This window comes from Thalassophryne amazonica, chromosome 12 (assembly GCF_902500255.1).
Source record: "Thalassophryne amazonica chromosome 12, fThaAma1.1, whole genome shotgun sequence".
NCBI lineage: Eukaryota > Metazoa > Chordata > Actinopteri > Batrachoidiformes > Batrachoididae > Thalassophryne > Thalassophryne amazonica.
This window is the reverse complement of record NC_047114.1, coordinates 45,940,770-45,958,161: the sequence shown is the minus strand read 5'-3', so window position 1 is coordinate 45,958,161 and position 17,392 is coordinate 45,940,770. Positions and strand designations below refer to the sequence as shown.

The following is a 17,392-nucleotide window of genomic DNA, read 5'->3' as shown; positions in this document are numbered from 1 at the left end:
TGAGCTGGCCTCCTGCTCACTGGCCTCTCCTCCGCTGTCTTCTGACACCGCCCGTGCGTAGGATCGAGGTTTAATATGAATTCCTGTAATAATAACGTCGTTCATCCTTGTGTACTGTTCCAACTCTGCAACACGGTTCTCCAGGTACACCAGACGCCGGTCTTTCTCGGCATTTTGGATCCGGAGAGCCTTCACTTCTTCCACCAGCTCCATAATGGATTTCTGCTGCATTTTAACAACAGAGATTTCCTCAGACAAAAAGTCCAGGGACTTCTTGATATCGTCTCCCTCCTCCGCCGTCAGTGCCTTCTTCGGACCCATGGTCAGATAACTCCGTGCTGGCACCTCGAGCTTCCGGTGGATGTGCGCTGAAGCCAAGAGTAACGAGGCTGTTTGTTTTAAAAATGTAAGGAATAGAAAGTACAGATACTTGTGTGAAAATGTAATAAGTAGAAGTCGGAAGTAGGCAGAAAAATAAGTAATGGAGTAAAGTATAGATACCTAAAAAGTGTACTTAAGTACAGTATTTGTACTTCGTTACTTGACACCTCTGGTTAACACCAACAGGAGCCGATCCGTGCGTATGTGTGTGCGCGTCGGCGTGTGTGGGTTTGGAGTGCAAAGCACAGATGGCCCCCTTTTCACCCTCCACAGTCTTTCTCTTCCTCAGCGGGGGCGGAGATTCAACCTGTCATCTTTTATTTGATTTATTTTTGTCTTTTAAACTTGCTTTATGTCAAATACGGCACTTGTTGTTGCAGGGGTGAAAGGCGTACACTTCTCCGTAGTGATCATTTGCACATTTCGGCTGGATATGATGACAAATTGCAGTCAGACCACTCACCCAGGTGAGGACAATGAGCATTCAGATTAGCTTCCCAGAGACATTTCTCCAGGAAGCTCTATATAAACTTCTAACAGTTTATACAGAAATGTTTCAGTTGTGTAAATCAACTGCTGAATCAGTTGTCTGGGTGACTGGCCTCAGATGATCTCCCAGGTAAAGCAGAAGAATGTCGCAGTCCTGGATTGCATTCGCATAACACACATAATCTGTGGTTGTGAGGCAGGTTGGATGTTTTGCCAAATTCTCAGAAACAACACTGGAGGGGGGGCTTCACAGGCGACAGCTCTGTTGGACATTCCTGCAGTCAGCATCTCAGTTTCACATCCCCTCAAAATGTGTGCTGTGTGGCTTTGTGCAACATGACAAAAGTGCACATTTGAGATTGGGATTTTATTGTGACCAGTCCAAGGCACAGCTGTGCCTTGATCATGCTGTTTAATCAGCATCTTGATATGTGCCACACTGTGTGGCACATATCAAGATGCTGATAATCCATCCACCTTGGATGGATTATTTTTGCAAACATGAAATCCCCACGAACACAGATAGATTTGAACAAATATGTGAAAAAAATCTGAGGAAAAAATAGCCTTTTGTGTGCAGAGAAGCAGTCTTACGAAAAATGAACACAAAAACAGAAGTGTTGCATTTATATTTTTGTTGAATGTAGTTTAGCTTCATTATAATCCTGAGTGCAACCCTGATGACTGGGTAATTTCTGAGCTCTTCCTGTGTCAGTGTTCCTGCCTGAAAAATAATAAAAAAAAACTTTTCCAGTGTATTTGCCTGTAATTGATTTTACACTCACATGCCACTTTATTATGTAGGCCTGTTCAATTGCTTGTTAACACAAATAGCTAATCAGCCAATCATATGGCACTACCTCCGTGCATTTAGATGTAGTGGAGACAACTAGCTAAAGTTCAAACTGAGCATCAGAATGAGGAAGAAAGGGTCCCTGCCATGCCATGACGTTTTTACATATTCTTGAAGAATAAAAAAGCTTTTTCCACATGTTGTTTTCCACGTTTTACCATAAAATTACACTGAACAAGGATCTAGACGTTTCGTTACCCATCTGAGAATTTATATTTACCGCCTCCGAGTTGACCTACATTTTCGCTGCGACGGATGTGACACCATGTGAGTAAATGTGTCGCAGTGCAGCTGTTTACCAATATGGCAGACACGGACAGCGAAGGCATAGTGAGTGATTATAGCAAAGATTTAAGTGACATATCAATTGTTTTTGAAGAAGATGAGAAAGTTTCTGATGAAGAAATTAACAGTGTAAATAATGAGGGGATCCAAACCATGTATGTTCCAGCCGAACACGACAGAAAGAGGATGTGAAGCGCAGCTGTCAGCTGACAACAACAACAACGCTGTCGGATATAAGCTGCTTACAAAACACAGAATGGTTTGTTCACTCACCACCTTTTCTTAGAAATGATCATTTATTCCTGGCACAGTGTGTTTGTGTATGAAAAAATCATTTCAGCAGCACAGCGTGCTTAAATTCAGGAGTTTGTTCTAAAATCACTGAAAATAAAGTTTCTGTACATTCTGTATATATTTAATCATTTATAAGTCAGTTTCTTGTGATTGCTAATTCTTCACATTTTATTCAAAGCAAATCATTGCAAATCTTTATCTGAAAAACTGTAGACCCACATGGGATGGGGGGGGAAAAAGATTACAAAATAAAAGAAAATTTTACTTCTATATCTGTTGTCAAATTTTATCAGGCATAATATTGTCGAAAAATGTTTATGCTAAATGGAGACTTTCCTGTCTAAAATACACAAACAGAACATCTGTAATCATAAATTGTATCACATCTAATCTACTTTGAATGAACAGATGTCTGAACAAAAAACAGGCTGTTCAGTTTACATGCATATGTATATTTGGAAAACACAAAAATGTCAATGTTCTGTTTTTTTCAGGTGCTCATGTGCGGCAGTTGTGTGGATGAAAATGCCTTGTTGATGCCAGAGGTCAGAGGAGAACGGGCAGACTGGTTGAATAGGGGACAGCGTGATGTTATCATGTCAATGTGGACCAACATCTCTGAGGTACTGTTTCCAACACCTTGTTGAAACTATGCCATGAAGAATTAAGGCAGTTCTGAAAGCAAAAGGGGGTCCAACCCAGTAGAAGCAAGGTGTACGTAATACAGTGGCCAGTGAGTGTATATATCCTTAAATTATGGCAGAAGTGTGGTAGAGTGTGGGTGGGAAGTATTTTTCTAACACAAGTAAGAAATAGACAGAACCACTGAAGTGATCTTTAGTGGTTCTGATGTGGGTTAAAGCTTTAATCAAAAACACGTGGAGTTGGGGTAGGAAAGGATTGTGGCAATAAACTACAATAAAGTTGCTTTTTTACAGGACAGGCAGACTTCTTTGGCTTCTTATATCACAGTTGCGTTTGAAAACTACTCCTGCTGCACCCTCATCCACTCAAGATCAAAGCTCTCAAACCACATAAATCTTTTTTCTTTGTTTTCCAGCCAAGATGTTCAGCTTACACATTGCCCGCAAACCTGCCAAGCCAATGCAAAATGAAAGACAAATTTTCCCTTTAAAATAGGAAAAAGTAGTTTGAAAACTGCCTTTTGATAAATCTGCAAAATTCCACACATGACATGAATAGATTTAAAATGAGAAAATGGTTCAAATGTCTTCCACATGCACAGCTTCAGTGTGCAGAGAGGTATGTCCGGGAAAGACGGGTTAATTTAAGACTAGGAGCAAAAACCTGTTGCCAATTAGAAGCACCACATGTGGGTTTTAGAAGCAGCTATCTCCAGCGGGGGCAGAGGGAGCACAAACTACTCTGCGCGCAATGGAGACGTTCAAGTGAGCTTGGTGGAGATCAGTCGAATCTTTCCATCCACAGGAGGTTATCTTTTTTTTAATTCCCTGGGAGATGATGTTGGAGTGAAGAATTCATGCGTAAAAAGGTCACCACTTCTTAAGTGGCCTTCCGATTTCACCTTCCAGCGTTGCAACATGGCATGTGCTTTTTTATTCGGTGTCATAACTTTACTCTGCGTGGCGGACGCCGCGTCTGACATCTGCCGTGGCACGCACTGCTCGTCCGGACAGGATTGGGGCAGACTGTGCGCAGGAGAGCACTGCGCGGTGGGGCGCACGAACGCAGGAGCGACCCCACGGCAGTTTCATCACGCGCAATCCAGAACAAGACAAACCTACCGAGGATACCAACAGGATGCGCACGCCGCTCAGTACCAAGCCCAAAGCGCGCCCTTGGTACCGTACACGATTATTCAGCCACAGCCAGCCGGCTTTACGCACAGATCGGTCACGGATGGCACCAGGCGGACCAACCCGCGAACCATCACGGCGGAGGTTTTCCATCCAGGGTGCGCCGGTGGGATCTGTCCAACCGGTGACTCTCAGCGACCCGCGAGTGAGGAAAACGCATCACGGGAGTGCAAAGGGTTTGGATGCAAACTGCCGCTCCTGGTGCGCCAAAAATCTTGCGTTGGAAACAGTTGTCCCGCAGTTGGAGGCGACGAGGGAAGAACGAGCCCGGTTCATGTGACGGACAGAGCGGCGCAGTTTTTGGATGAGCTTCCAGACTTTGGATCGGATCTTGGAGGGTCACCAGCGGGGATACAGCTGACATGTGACCTCAAACCAAGTCAGTATCACAATCTGAAATGGATCCAAGAGAATCCGATTTAAATTCGACTCTGATTCTGTTTATGCTGCCACAGGTTCCAACGAGGTTCCATCAGAGGACGCTCTAGTGCTGCAGCTGCAGCTGTCTAAGGGCCAGGAGAAGCTCGTTGAGGCCCTTAGGGGCCAGCAGGAGGAGATCAGGGAGCTGCAGAGGATCCTAAGTGAACAGCAGGGGGCTCTGGTCAATCAGCAGAGAGAAATAGTGGATCAGCAGAGGAGGATGCTGGAGCAGATGGAGCAGGTAAAGATGCTGGCAGGCTCGGACTGGTAATCTGTGATTTTGGGCATTTGCCCAGTGGGCCGCTGCACATTCAGACGTGCGTGGGCCGGCCCTCCCATATTTATAGAGATTATGGAAATATACAGTGTTCTCGAACTGCACGCTGCTGTCAACACGAGGAAAGTCCGTGATCGGTGAAGCTACAGCATTTAATCGGCGCAGCTGCAGAGCCACTTCCTGAATTTGTGTCAAAATAAAAGTTCTGTAGTGTTTCATACACGGCGCAGTCTTATTCTAGGTTTCAATTTTGTTTCCGTTTGATCACACAACGGAGACTTACATCGAGCACAATGATTGACATGACCAACAGCCAATGACAATGGAGAAGCATACAGGGTGGCCAATCAGATTGCAGGAAGAGCAGGCGGCCGCTCCCGCCCCTGTGAATGGATTGAGTCCTCGGCGCCTGGACTTCTCTCCGCTCTTCTACTGATACAAGGTTGGAATCGTTTCTTTTATCTTAATTAACTGTGCTTTACTTTTGTTAATCTTTAAGTGCAACAGCTACGGACTTCAGCTCCTTAATTTGCTGCTGTGTGAATCCTAGCAGTGGTTACACATTACCTCTCTCTCTCTCGCTCACTCACACACACTTTGGAGACACAAAAACTTTTTTTCGGCTTGTGTGCTTTTGCTTCCGTTTTGTCAGACCCGGCGCCAGAAAAAAAAAAAAAAATCACAGGGGGCGGGGTCGCCCCCCCCAAAAAAAGTGCGCACCGGAGGAGACGTGTGCTCCTGGAAAGCTCGTGTATTTACGCTACACCGTTGTAAGAGACTCACTAAGAGTGAAGAGTGATGACAGTATTTTTTAATTATTATTTGAACGTATAGACGCTCGGTCAAGTGATCTCCTGCATTCCACACAGAGCCGGTGTTCTGTCGAGATGAGCTGCACCAATTTTCGACACTCTGAGTTGTGACGTACATTGGCATTGTCCAATAGGAACGACGCGTCGGGCCAAAACACAGAAGACTCGTGGCAGAAACCACTGATCTGTACAAAATGGATTGGACCAATCCGATTGGTGCAGAAACCACTGATCTGTACAAAACATTAACGTGTGACAGGACTGCTCATTTATAGAGCAGTTTTCTGAAGAAAAATCATTGGAAATGTTTTTTTGTTGTTGTTACCTCAAAATTTGTGATTACTGTTAAAAAAAGTTTAGAACACTTGTAATTAAAACAGGTAAATAAATCAATAAATGGTTCTTTAGAAACCTTTCATCTGTATTAAAACCACCTGTTATTTCAGATTAGATAATTTCTTGTTTAACATAAGGAACCTCAGGCATTTATTTTTAGACAAATAAAATAACATGGAAACTTGTATATTTTTTGAAGTCTGGTAGATTATTTATATCTTATTTCAACCAGAAAAAAACACTAAATAAATACAAATGTTTATTATAAATGCAAAAGGAAATAATTTAACAATGACTGCAGTGTGATTGTAAAGTAGGATTTCTGTGACATAAACCTCATGATGTTTTATATATATATATATAGTCATTTAAACTTGTAATTTCATCAAAATATGTAATTGCCTTTAATGTTATCAGGACGCCCCCTCGTGACGCCGGGTCTGCGTTTTGTACTATGATCAAGGTGAAATGACAGTGAAAGTGTGTTTAGGTGTGTGTTCATGGTGTTTAGGTGTATAGTATTTGTTCTTTGGGGGTTCGGTATGGACGGGTGGGTGTGCGTGTTTGGGGGTGGATTTGTCGGGCCAATAGTGGGCTGGTCCAGAGGAAAAATGCCAGGGCCGAAATGTGATCCCAGTCCAACCCTGGATGCTGGGGGCACCGTCAGGATGGATATGATGCACTGAGCAGTGGGATTAGACATAAATTCATCAAGAGAACACAGCTGGAAACTCTCTGTAATAAATTATTAATTTTATTTGATCACACATACTATCCTACGTCACCCCGTGGGAGGGACAGTGGAGGTAAAATTCACATATAATTGAAATTCTATGGCACTGGCATTTAAAGAAAAAGACAACCAACCCACACCATGCACATACACACCATGGACTTTGCCTACAAATCACAGTAATATTAAAATAGCTGTAAAATACTGAGTGGATCATCATCATCATAATTGTCTGGCACTGGTCCAGTCCGGTAACAATAGACCAAGCAGCTCATCCCACATTTCCCTATCCTCAGCCAAATCCCCCAACTCTTCTTGGGGATCTGGAAAATATAATTCCTCCAATGGTTTTGAAAATGTCCAGAAATAAATACAGTGTGGTATAAAAAAAGAATGAGTCTATGTAGTCAGTTTATCCTGTAAACTCAATAGTCACAAATCATACCACTGATTTAAACAGACTTTTAAAAAGTATGGGGCACCATTTGTAAAATCAGAGGTGCATTTTTATTTATTTATTTTTTATCATTTTATTATTTAGCATGGTTTTCTGAGATTTTAAAAAATATTTCGCACAATTTTTTTTATAAATGTTAAATATAAATATCACATACATATTTACACTCAATTTAAAATTCACCTAACCTGCATGTCCTTGGAAGTGGGAGAAGCAGGAGCATCCAAAGGGAACCCACGAAGGGAATATGCAAAGCCCCACACAGAAAGGACCAGGTGGGAAGCGATCCCATGAGCTTCTTACTGTTGGGAAAGTGTAGGTACACGGACCCACAACAGGGGGCGCAAATGAACGGACAATGGAGTAGGTCAAGTAACAACACTTTACTGTTGTGAATGTGCACAACAAATACAACAGATTACAACAATAGACAAGAGTCAATTCACAAAGGTGTCGTGTGGGCAGGCTCGAAGATAGGAGACGCCTGTCCAAAGCAGAACCGGAACCACACGATTTCCTCCGCCACCAGACCCCGGGAATACTGGAGCCGCCAAGTCCCGAACTCCCAGGTGGCCACTGCCTCCGTGTGTCGGACCTGGTACTGCTGGCGAGGAACAAAAAGCAATTAAATGAGGGCGCATTTGCACCCAGGAATCCGTACGGCAGGAAAGCTACCTCCACCTCTCGTTGGAAAAGTAGTCCACAATACAACGCACAAAGTCACAAAAGAATACTGTCAAACAGTCAGCTGAGGTACGTTACCTTCCAGGTAGAACGATATCTCGGCAAAGAGGTGGAGATGACGTCTTGCTGATATACCGATGCTGATCCGATGAGTGGTGACAGCTGTCATAGGTGATGAGTGTCAGCTGTCACCCCGGCTGCTCCTGTGAGGCGGCAGCGCCCTCTGGTGCCTGGAGCCCGCACTCCAGGCAGGGTGCCCTCTGGTGGTGGTGGGCCAACAGTACCTCCTCTTCAGCGGCCCACACAACACTTACTGTGAGACAACAGTGTTACTACACTAAGACACTGTGCTGGCTACATTTATATTTTTTAAAATGTGTTTAAATTTAACAATTATGTATATCATTGATTTTTTTTAATATTTGCATTTATAGTTAATTTATATTTACATTTCATAAAATTGTGCTTAATAATAATAATAAATACACCTCTGATGTTACAAATGACACTTCATATTCAAGGTCATATTGTGGAAAAAGAGAGAAAGAAAACAGCATTTATCATGTTTTTTTTAAAAACACGTTTGGAATTTCACATAAAATGTCCTCAAAGTCAGACAATTTCACATTTGCTCTTATCATAACTGTGCTGTTATAAGTAAAATTTAGACATGAAAGAAACATCTTATTGTAGACTTCTGTGACATATGTCATATAAGTCCATATTTGGACTCCTGCTTTCTCTGAGAGACACACCCATTGAGGTGTTCTGCACTCTGCCACACCTCAGTTCATTTTCATTCTCATCGAACCATTCAGTGAGCCCTCATGCCCTGTGGATTGAGACATTTTTTGTTGGTTCTCCATTTGTATATTCAGTTTTTTTCCTTGTATCACTTCCATTGTGAAGGAACGTCAGTTACTGTCATGTGGGGATTATGTCAGGTTGTTAGATGTTTCTTGTTATCTTCTCGGTGTGGGGATTTTGTGTCTTTTCTTTCTGTTCATGGTGGGGTTTGCTTGGTTTTGACTTTACTGCACTCTCTTGGCTGGTGGTGGGATTTGGGTGTGTCTTGTCTCTTTTGTTTGTCACGCTCCCTTCCTGTCTGCTCTCCCACATGTGCACCTCATCTGCTCTGATCACTTTTCTTATTTAAACCCTCTGTTTCTACAGCCCAGTCTCACGTGTTTTGTTTTTTTTTCATTCTCCCATCACGAAATGATTCAAATTTTCATGACGGGGTTTTTTTAAACTCACTATTACTAGTCCTACTCCTATCCCCAACCCTAATCTTAACCATAACCTAACCTTACTCCTTCCCTTAACCCTAACCATAACCCCTGACCCCCCCACTGCACTTTTAATTATGTGCACCCGTCACGAAATTAATTAGAATAAATTTGTGCTCCCATGATGAAAATTTTGCACTTTTCGCGACAATATGACGAACCAATAGTTTAATGTATATTTCGTGCTGCTGAATCACGACTTGCCATGAGACCAGGCTGGTTTGCACGCATGATTTGCCAGTTTGTTGTTCCCTAGTATCTTCTTTCCAGCACTTGTTTTGCCGTACCATGTTTTTGAACCTCTTGCCTGTTTATGACATCGTCTTTTTGTCTCATGTTTTGGATACTGTTGCTGATTCTGGCCTGCTTACCCGTGTACTGACCTATTTTTGGCTCTACAGTAAAACCTGTTTTTTACTCTAAGTTCTGGTGTGAGTCTCGTATTTGTGCCCAACGTTTTTGGGTCCAGGTTCCTGTCAGTTACAGGAAGTTTCTGCACCACATTACTCTGCACATGATCCATCTCCTGTGGTGGACTCATGGATTTCACCTGACTGTGACAAATACTTTTGGGAGGTGGGGATGGACAGTTGTTGTGTGGTGGATGTTGACACATAACAGTTGACACCAGGGCCGCTGCTAAGGTTTTGGAGGCCCTAAGCATAACTGGTCAGGGAGGCCCCCCCACCCCCATACAAGAGAACCCCCCCCCCCCACACACACACACACAAAAGTTCTACTCAAACCATTACTATTTATTAAAGTGTTTAAGTTTAGCGTTTAAAGCTACATCAAATCAGCAAAGCCAACTCAACCTAGCTTAAGCAGCACCACTGAACATTAAGTAATCAAAACAATTTAAACCTTTAACACGTACTTACCAGCAAGGGATGCACGGGCATCATCTTTTTGTTTCTTTTTCCTCCATTTTTCAGCTCCAGACTCCTGCTGTCGCTTCATTGTTTAATTGTGGCATAGTGACAACTTGTCGTCTCGTGTCAGAATCGAATGTGGGCTAGCAGTGCTACGTCAGTTAGGCGCAGGCTTGCCAGATTGGGTGTTTTCTCATCCAATTGGTTTGTTTAGGGTAAAAATATGGCACTGGATGAGTTTTTTGTATAGAATTGCCACACACATTTTAAAAATCAGTTCAAATTGCGTAGGATTTAGTGCCTCCATGCATTTTTGAGCATTTATTGGACTGGAAATCGTCACATCTGGCAACCCTGGTTAGGTGACACAGTGAACAGAGAAAGACGCAAACAGGGCTGTACCATTTCAGGGAATCGGGGCGGGGGTGGATGGGGGCTTTATATTAGGCAAAAAAAACCTGTTAATTTGCCCCAATTAAGTAATGGGGTAGGGGCCTACACAATGTTTAAAGACAAAAACGATGGGCCTATTCATAAATAATTCATATTGATTTTGAAATGTAATAATCAGTGTTGCCACAGTTACTTTGATAAAGTAATCCAATTACTGATTACTCCTTGAAAAAGTAATTTAGTTACTTGACTGATTACTCAATTGTAAAAGTAACTAAGTTAGATTACTAGTTACTTTTTAGTTACTTTCCCCAGCTGTCGACAACAACCCTCTGCCATGACATGACAATGATACCTGTTTTGCCAAAACTCACTTTATAGTCACCCTTTCTTGTCTTCAATGAAAATAAATACTTGTTTTATAAAAAGTAAAATAATCTTTCTTGACCTCACATTTAACTGTTGACAGCACTGTAACAGTAAAACTTGCAATTTCTAACCTACAATGTTTATAAATGTAACTATTAAATTCTAACATTTTTCTAACATTTAAATTCTCTATAAACATTTTACTTGTCAAAATTATTATTATTTTATGTAGTATTAGTAGTTGTAGTAAAAAAAGGCTCCAAAACTGGACCTTTAATCTAGGGGTGTTGTGGGGGGGCACATCCTTGCCCCATGCCCCCATTCCATCTGGATTCGCCCCTGCTTTGGCGTTTGAGCACAAAGAATGGATAACATTTACTTATGCAGAAAACAGGACCAGATTTACAGGTAAGAAAGTTTTATTGTTTTCACATCATGTGGTCCTCAGAAAGAGAGTTTAGGTGCATTTGAGTGGAAAATAGTGTTAGATGTTGACACGTCGCGGAGGATCAGCTGTTTTTAACGAGACAATATGGAGCGGCTCAGATCAGAATTCTAAATAAAGGAGAAAAATAAAGCATAAAAATAACTTTGTAAAGCTCAGTGCAGGTGTGCTGTTTTCACCGCGCTTTAAGAGGTGAGGACGAGTCGTAGCTGATGAAAAGCTCACAGCTCGTTTAAAGTGGGCAGTTCAGTCGAACCCCGACCTCCTGCCCACGGACCAACTTTAATGCTGCTGTCGACCTACAATGCAAAAATAATAGTAACGCACAGTGACTTGGAGAAGTAACTTTAATCTGATTACTTATTTGGAAAGATTAACGCGTTAGATTACTCGTTACAAAAAATGTGGTTATCACTGGCATCACTGGTAATAATGTAATAATTTGAACACATTTTTCAGTCAATTGGAGGCCCTGCAAACTAGTGCAACATGGTTGGTGCCCCACGCAGGCTGCATAGTCTGCTTATGCCGAACGGCGACGCTGGTTGACACTGCTGAAAGCTGTCAATATGACTCCTTTAAGCTTACTGATGGAGGGTTTTGTCTTAACATTCATGTATGTCAGATGATTTTATTCAAAGTGACTTACAATTTCAAAAACTACGAGGGCTGTCCGTAAAGTATAGGTCCTTTTTATTTTTTTCAAAAACTATATGGATTTCATTCATATGTTTTTACGTCAGACATGCTTGCACCCTCGTGCGCATGCGTGAGTTTTTCCACGCCTGTCGGTGACGTCATTCGCCTGTGAGCACTCCTTGTGGGAGGAGTCGTCCAGCCCCTCGTCGGAATTCCTTTGTCTGAGAAGTTGCTGAGAGACTGGCGCTTTGTTTGATCAAAATTTTTTCTAAATCTGTGAGACACATCGAAGTGGACATGGTTCGAAAAATTAAGCAGGTTTTCAGTGAAAATTTTAACAGCTGATGAGAGATTTTGAGGTGATTCTGTCGCTTTAAGGACTTTTCACGGTGCGAGACGTCGCGCAGCGCTCTCAGGCGGCGTCATCAGCCTGTTTCAAGCTTAAAACCTCCACATTTCAGGCTCTATTGATCCAGGACGTCGTGAGAGAACAGAGAAGTTTCAGAAGAAGTCGGTTTCAGCATTTTATCCGGATATTCCACTGTTAAAGGAGATTTTTTTTAATGAAAGACGTGCAGACGGGTCCGCGCGTCGGGACGTAGCCGACGCGGCGCGGCGGCACAGGAAAAACACCTCTGTGTTGATAACCATTTGTTAAAATCCATTTGGCTTTTGATGGCTTTCAGTGGAGTGAGTATATGAGAAATTGTTTATCAGCAGGACATGTTCCAACTTGTCCTCAAGGCTTCCAACAGACGTGTTTTTCCTGTGGCGGAGCGTCGCGGCGGCTGCGAGCCGACGCTGCAATCCGCCCGCACGTCTTTCATTAAAAAAAATCTCCTTTAACAGTGGAATATCCGGATAAAATGCTGAAACCGACTTCTTCTGAAACTTCTCTGTTCTCTCACGACGTCCTGGATCAATAGAGCCTGAAATGTGGAGGTTTTAAGCTTGAAACAGGCTGATGACGCCGCCTGAGAGCGCGGTGCGAGACCGTGAAAAGTCCTTAAAGCGACAGAATCACCTCAAAATCTCTCATCAGCTGTTAAAATTTTCACTGAAGACCAGCTTAATTTTTCGAACCATGTCCACTTCGATGTGTCTCACAGGTTTAGAAAAAATTTTGATCAAACAAAGCGGCAGTCTCTCAGGAACTTCTCAGACAAAGGAATTCCGACGAGGGGCTGGACGACTCCTCCCACAAGGAGTGCTCACAGGCGAATGACGTCACCGACAGGCGTGGAAAAACTCACGCATGCGCACGAGGGTTCAAGCATGTCTGACGTAAAAACATATGAATGAAATCCATATAGTTTTTGAAAAAAATAAAAAGGACCTATACTTTACGGACAGATCTCGTATTTGAGAATTTTGGAGTTTATTAAACACACAGACAGGAGTTACCAGGGTTTGCGTCACCTTCCTGGTCATTTATATTTCTCTATCTTCAGGTGAAAGGCCAGTACAACATTTTGATGGACAGCATCAAGCAAACATCCTTAGAGAACCTCCAGGGGGAACTGGACAGTCACATGGAAACCTTAAGTGGGCAGATGAGGGCCCACCATACAGAGCAGGCCCTGGCCCTGCATAAAGTGGACATGGAAGCCAGCATCATGGAGGTGAGCCACAAGGTTCTTTACATTGTGTACAGTGTGTCAAAACCTTGTAAATAATCAGCCAGTGTGAGTGAAACATGCTTCTATGGAGCACACATTCTAACTGGAGCCTACATTTACAACTAAAGTTAACCCTGACAACATCTTTCAGGAAAGTTCTCTTCTTGTAAGAGACAGTAGAAGTTTGAAATCATTTTTCAAAGGAAATATCAAATATGGAAAAAATGAAAATCAGAATTTTTAAAAAAATCATGAAATGTATGATTTTACCATCATCCAACATCCTTTGAATCTTTGTGACATCGATGCGTTTGATGTCGGCAGGTGGGGCGCCCCCTGCTGGCCTGTGGGAGTTGCAGCTCCGAGGAGTACTGCGGATTTAGCAGTGGCCATCCTCGTTGTGAGAGGTGCACCGTCTGTCCTGCTGGCTTCTTTCTGGTCGCCCAGTGTTCTGTCCATGCAGACAGAATCTGCCAGGTTAGTGTTACTTTGTGTTCTACAAATAGCACCGCTATAGCTAAATCTGGGCAAAATAGGAAAATGTCTTCTGGATTGTAGCAGGGAAAGAGAATCACAGTTTAATCATTTAGATTTTCCACGATGGAGTAAATTTAGATCAAAACAAGCCCCAACCTCTAGTTCTGAGAAATGAAGCCAACACGGTAGTGGCAAATCCTGCAGTTCCTTGACTGGCCACTTGAGGCTGCCTTCAAAAGTGAGTCACTCCCCATAGACACCTTTCTTAAATTGGTGAACATTATAGCTGAAATAAACACGTTTACAGCCTGGTACAACAAAGGTTTTGGTCTCTGTAGGTAGTTTAACCTTTAGTGAGAACTGTATGGGGGGGGAGGGGGTGTTATGAAATAGATCATTAGTTTAAGATATTTTAATCCATAGAGTTATGAATAATTCGGGGCATGGTTACTTTGGTTGACATCTAGTGTGTGCTGGCAAGCCCTATCCAGTGTCCGCTGAGCACAGGCCACTGCTAACCACTGCTGCTAGCTACTGTGGACTCTGTCCTTTCTGAGCATTTTATTGCTTTTTTTTTTTTTACTGTGTGGTTAATTGTATGAACTGGCCATCTAAGAAGGCAGTGATACATTCTTTTAATTGAGTAACATTTCAGTACTATTTAATTAGTATATTAGTACTTTTAGCACTAATTAGCAAGTGTCGAGAAGTTGGTGACATTCTCTCCATGGTTACTGAGGCAATATGCCTGTCACAATTCACCTAAGCCACCTGTTATAAAACTATGGCCCAGTCTGCAAAAAACACTGCATTTATAAAATACCAGAAGCAAAGTTAGCCTGCTGGCTTTAGCTTGTTTTGTAACCAAGATTGGGGGTGGGGGGGGGGGGGGGGGGGGGGTGTTCAAGCTTCATTCATCCCTCCCAGGTCATGTCAGTCCTGCACAGGCTCCACCTCTTTACCCATTCACAATCTAGCCAAGAGTTTGGTGTAGTTGAGCAGTACCACGACATCCAGAGCTGCCTCATTTGATCTTCAAGTTCACTAGCTGTTCAGAGTCAACACAACTTTAAAAAATTCTAGTTCAGAATCAAATGATCTGTCCTGCCTCAAGACTAAGATCCAGACATTCAGTGAATTCCTGGACTCAGCCCTCTGCAGCGTGTCTGGAAGCTTGACTCATCAGGTTAAGAGATGTTTGGGATTTGGAGATTATGAAGTCATGAGGTCGAGGACAAATGTGTTTGGCAACGGAGGATAAAGGTCTAGAGTTGCAGCCAAGTGCTCTACTGAATGCTCCAGTGGCGGCGCCAAGGGGGGGCTTTAATAATAATAATTCTGCCAATAATGTGAATAGCGACTGACATATTTGTGGGTCTCAACTGCAGTTTTGCGCTGAGAATGTCTCAATACTGCGTAACTGAGCAAAGTGATGAATGTGTGTGTTCAGTGATCCATCATTGCTGAATCACCCTTCACAAACAGAATTTTCAGTTTTGCAAATAAACATTTATTTGTAAAAACCCACACACAAGTTACAAATCAGAAATGTGTGTTTGTGGATCACAAAGCACGTGAACAAATCAAAGGATATTTGTAAATCACCCTCTGTGCATTTGCAAGTATTAGTGAGACAAATTTAACTCCATACTCCAAAAATTTAGGTTTCCTAAATATTTATTACGGCCACTCTTAAAACTTCACTTATCTTTATAATTACTGGTAAATTTTAGAATTGATTTAGATGAGATATACTTATCTCACTGGAATATATCACAATTACTATCACTGGGAACTATTTTTTGCGCAGGAATTCATCAAGCATGTTGGCTGCAGCCTCACACTAACACAGAATATACAGAAGCTATATATCGTTGTTCGCCCAAAACCTCTGTGTTAAATTGGCAATAAATCTTTGATATAGACTATTTGTGTAAGGTTGATTCCATGCATTATCTTGAGCACCATTTCAATGAATTCAGTTTGTATATCTATGTGCAAGTTTAATGAACGTGCAATCATTCTAAATGATGTGTGTATGCACTGATACCATAACATATACCTTGGTATTTATAAAGCAATTTACTATATATTGTTCATTTCAATGACATTTTGTGGAGCCCCCCCCTCAGCTTCCCCCCAACAAAAAGTTCCTGGCGCCGCCACTGGAATGCTCCCAAACCTGACCTGACACATGCATCTGGAGAAAGACACACATACAGTACACACACCAGATCATTGTCAGTCCTCCTACCAACTGACCAACATTATTATTTTTATTTGTTGCTGCAGGACAGAGATGAATGTCTTGAAATTCCCAATCTGTGTGGAGATCCACAGAAATGCCTCAATACTCCAGGTACTTGTTGATAATTTCTAATCTAATTTCTGGAGCACATCTTATATGAGTGTTTGCTTTAATTTCCAGATGTTCTCTTCTGTCAGTCTACTAAAGAGTGAACGTGTTACATCTACATGGAAGGCTTTTGATGATATGTCCAGTTGTATACATCAGTTTGAAACCACCTTTCTGTCCTTATCTCCCTCTGCTGTATGCAAAGGTGGATTCAGGTGTCAGGGAATGGCAGAGAGAGATGCCAGTTCAGGAATGTGTGGCCATGGCTACTTCTTCAACTCAGGCATGGACGAGTGCCAGGCCTGTACCGAGTGTGATGGCAATCCCTTGGTTTCCCCCTGCACCTTTACCACCGACACCATCTGCTCCGGTCCTCCTTCAGATGACAGCAACGCTCTGTCGCTGTCCTGGACTGGAGATGTGAGTCTTCCAGAGGGAAAAGGAAACATTTTTGGACATGCTTTCTCCACTGTGCAGCTTCAGATCGAGGGAGGAGGAGATGGACACCTGGTCTCTGTTGAAGATGGTCACCTACTGCTGAAGCAGCATGGCCTAGTCTGGCTGGATGAGAATCTCTCCGTGAGCCACAGCTGCCGCAGCTTCATCCAAGTGGGTTTGCGAATGAACAGCACCGATGGTACTGAAGGCCACGACCTCAGTGGCGTTAGGATCGAGCAGCGGGAGGGGAGGTCCATCCAGAGCGTTAGCATCAGTGGTGTTGCAGAGGTCGCCCCAAATCACATGATCTCCCTTTTCCTGCGGAGTGCCACCCACCACTGCAACAACAGCAGTAATAACTTGCAGCTGTACAGTCCCTCAGCAGCTCCGTTCAGCCTCGTCTGGCTGTCCCACGACACCGGGGCTGTTGCCATGACAGCGCAGGCTTTGGTGTCTGCGCACTATCACACTAATTACCGGCCAGTTTTCCGCATAACTTCCACCTCTGACCCTTACGTAGTGAGGCTTACTCATGATGGCCGTGGAGTTCGTTTTTCTGAAAGTGGATCTGTGCGTTTTGTATATCATCAGGCCTTGTACTCCATGGGCCAGGCATGTGTGAGTGAAGGATTCCAG

The 17,392-nt window shown here is 42.9% G+C and overlaps 1 protein-coding gene across 1 annotated transcript; it reads left to right on the top strand.

The window, feature by feature from the left end:
• Positions 1–3,738: 3,738 nt before the first annotated feature.
• LOC117521235 lies at positions 3,739–16,415 on the top strand. Its single transcript, XM_034182569.1, has 6 exons — positions 3,739–4,519; positions 4,596–4,801; positions 13,318–13,488; positions 13,810–13,962; positions 16,255–16,321; positions 16,408–16,415. The coding sequence occupies exons 1-6, from the start codon at positions 3,865–3,867 to the stop codon at positions 16,413–16,415; spliced, it is 1,260 nt and encodes a 419-aa protein (XP_034038460.1). The 5' UTR covers positions 3,739–3,864.
• Positions 16,416–17,392: the final 977 nt, after the last annotated feature.

Bases quoted from the DNA above. Each gene is read 5' to 3' on its own strand.
- LOC117521235 (XM_034182569.1), top strand. From the start codon at position 3,865: ATGGCATGTGCTTTTTTATTCGGTGTCATAACTTTACTCTGCGTGGCG. The intron at 4,520-4,595 runs GTCAGTATCACA...ATGCTGCCACAG, and splicing joins GACATGTGACCTCAAACCAA to GTTCCAACGAGGTTCCATCA. The intron at 13,489-13,809 runs GTGAGCCACAAG...TGATGTCGGCAG, and splicing joins TGGAAGCCAGCATCATGGAG to GTGGGGCGCCCCCTGCTGGC.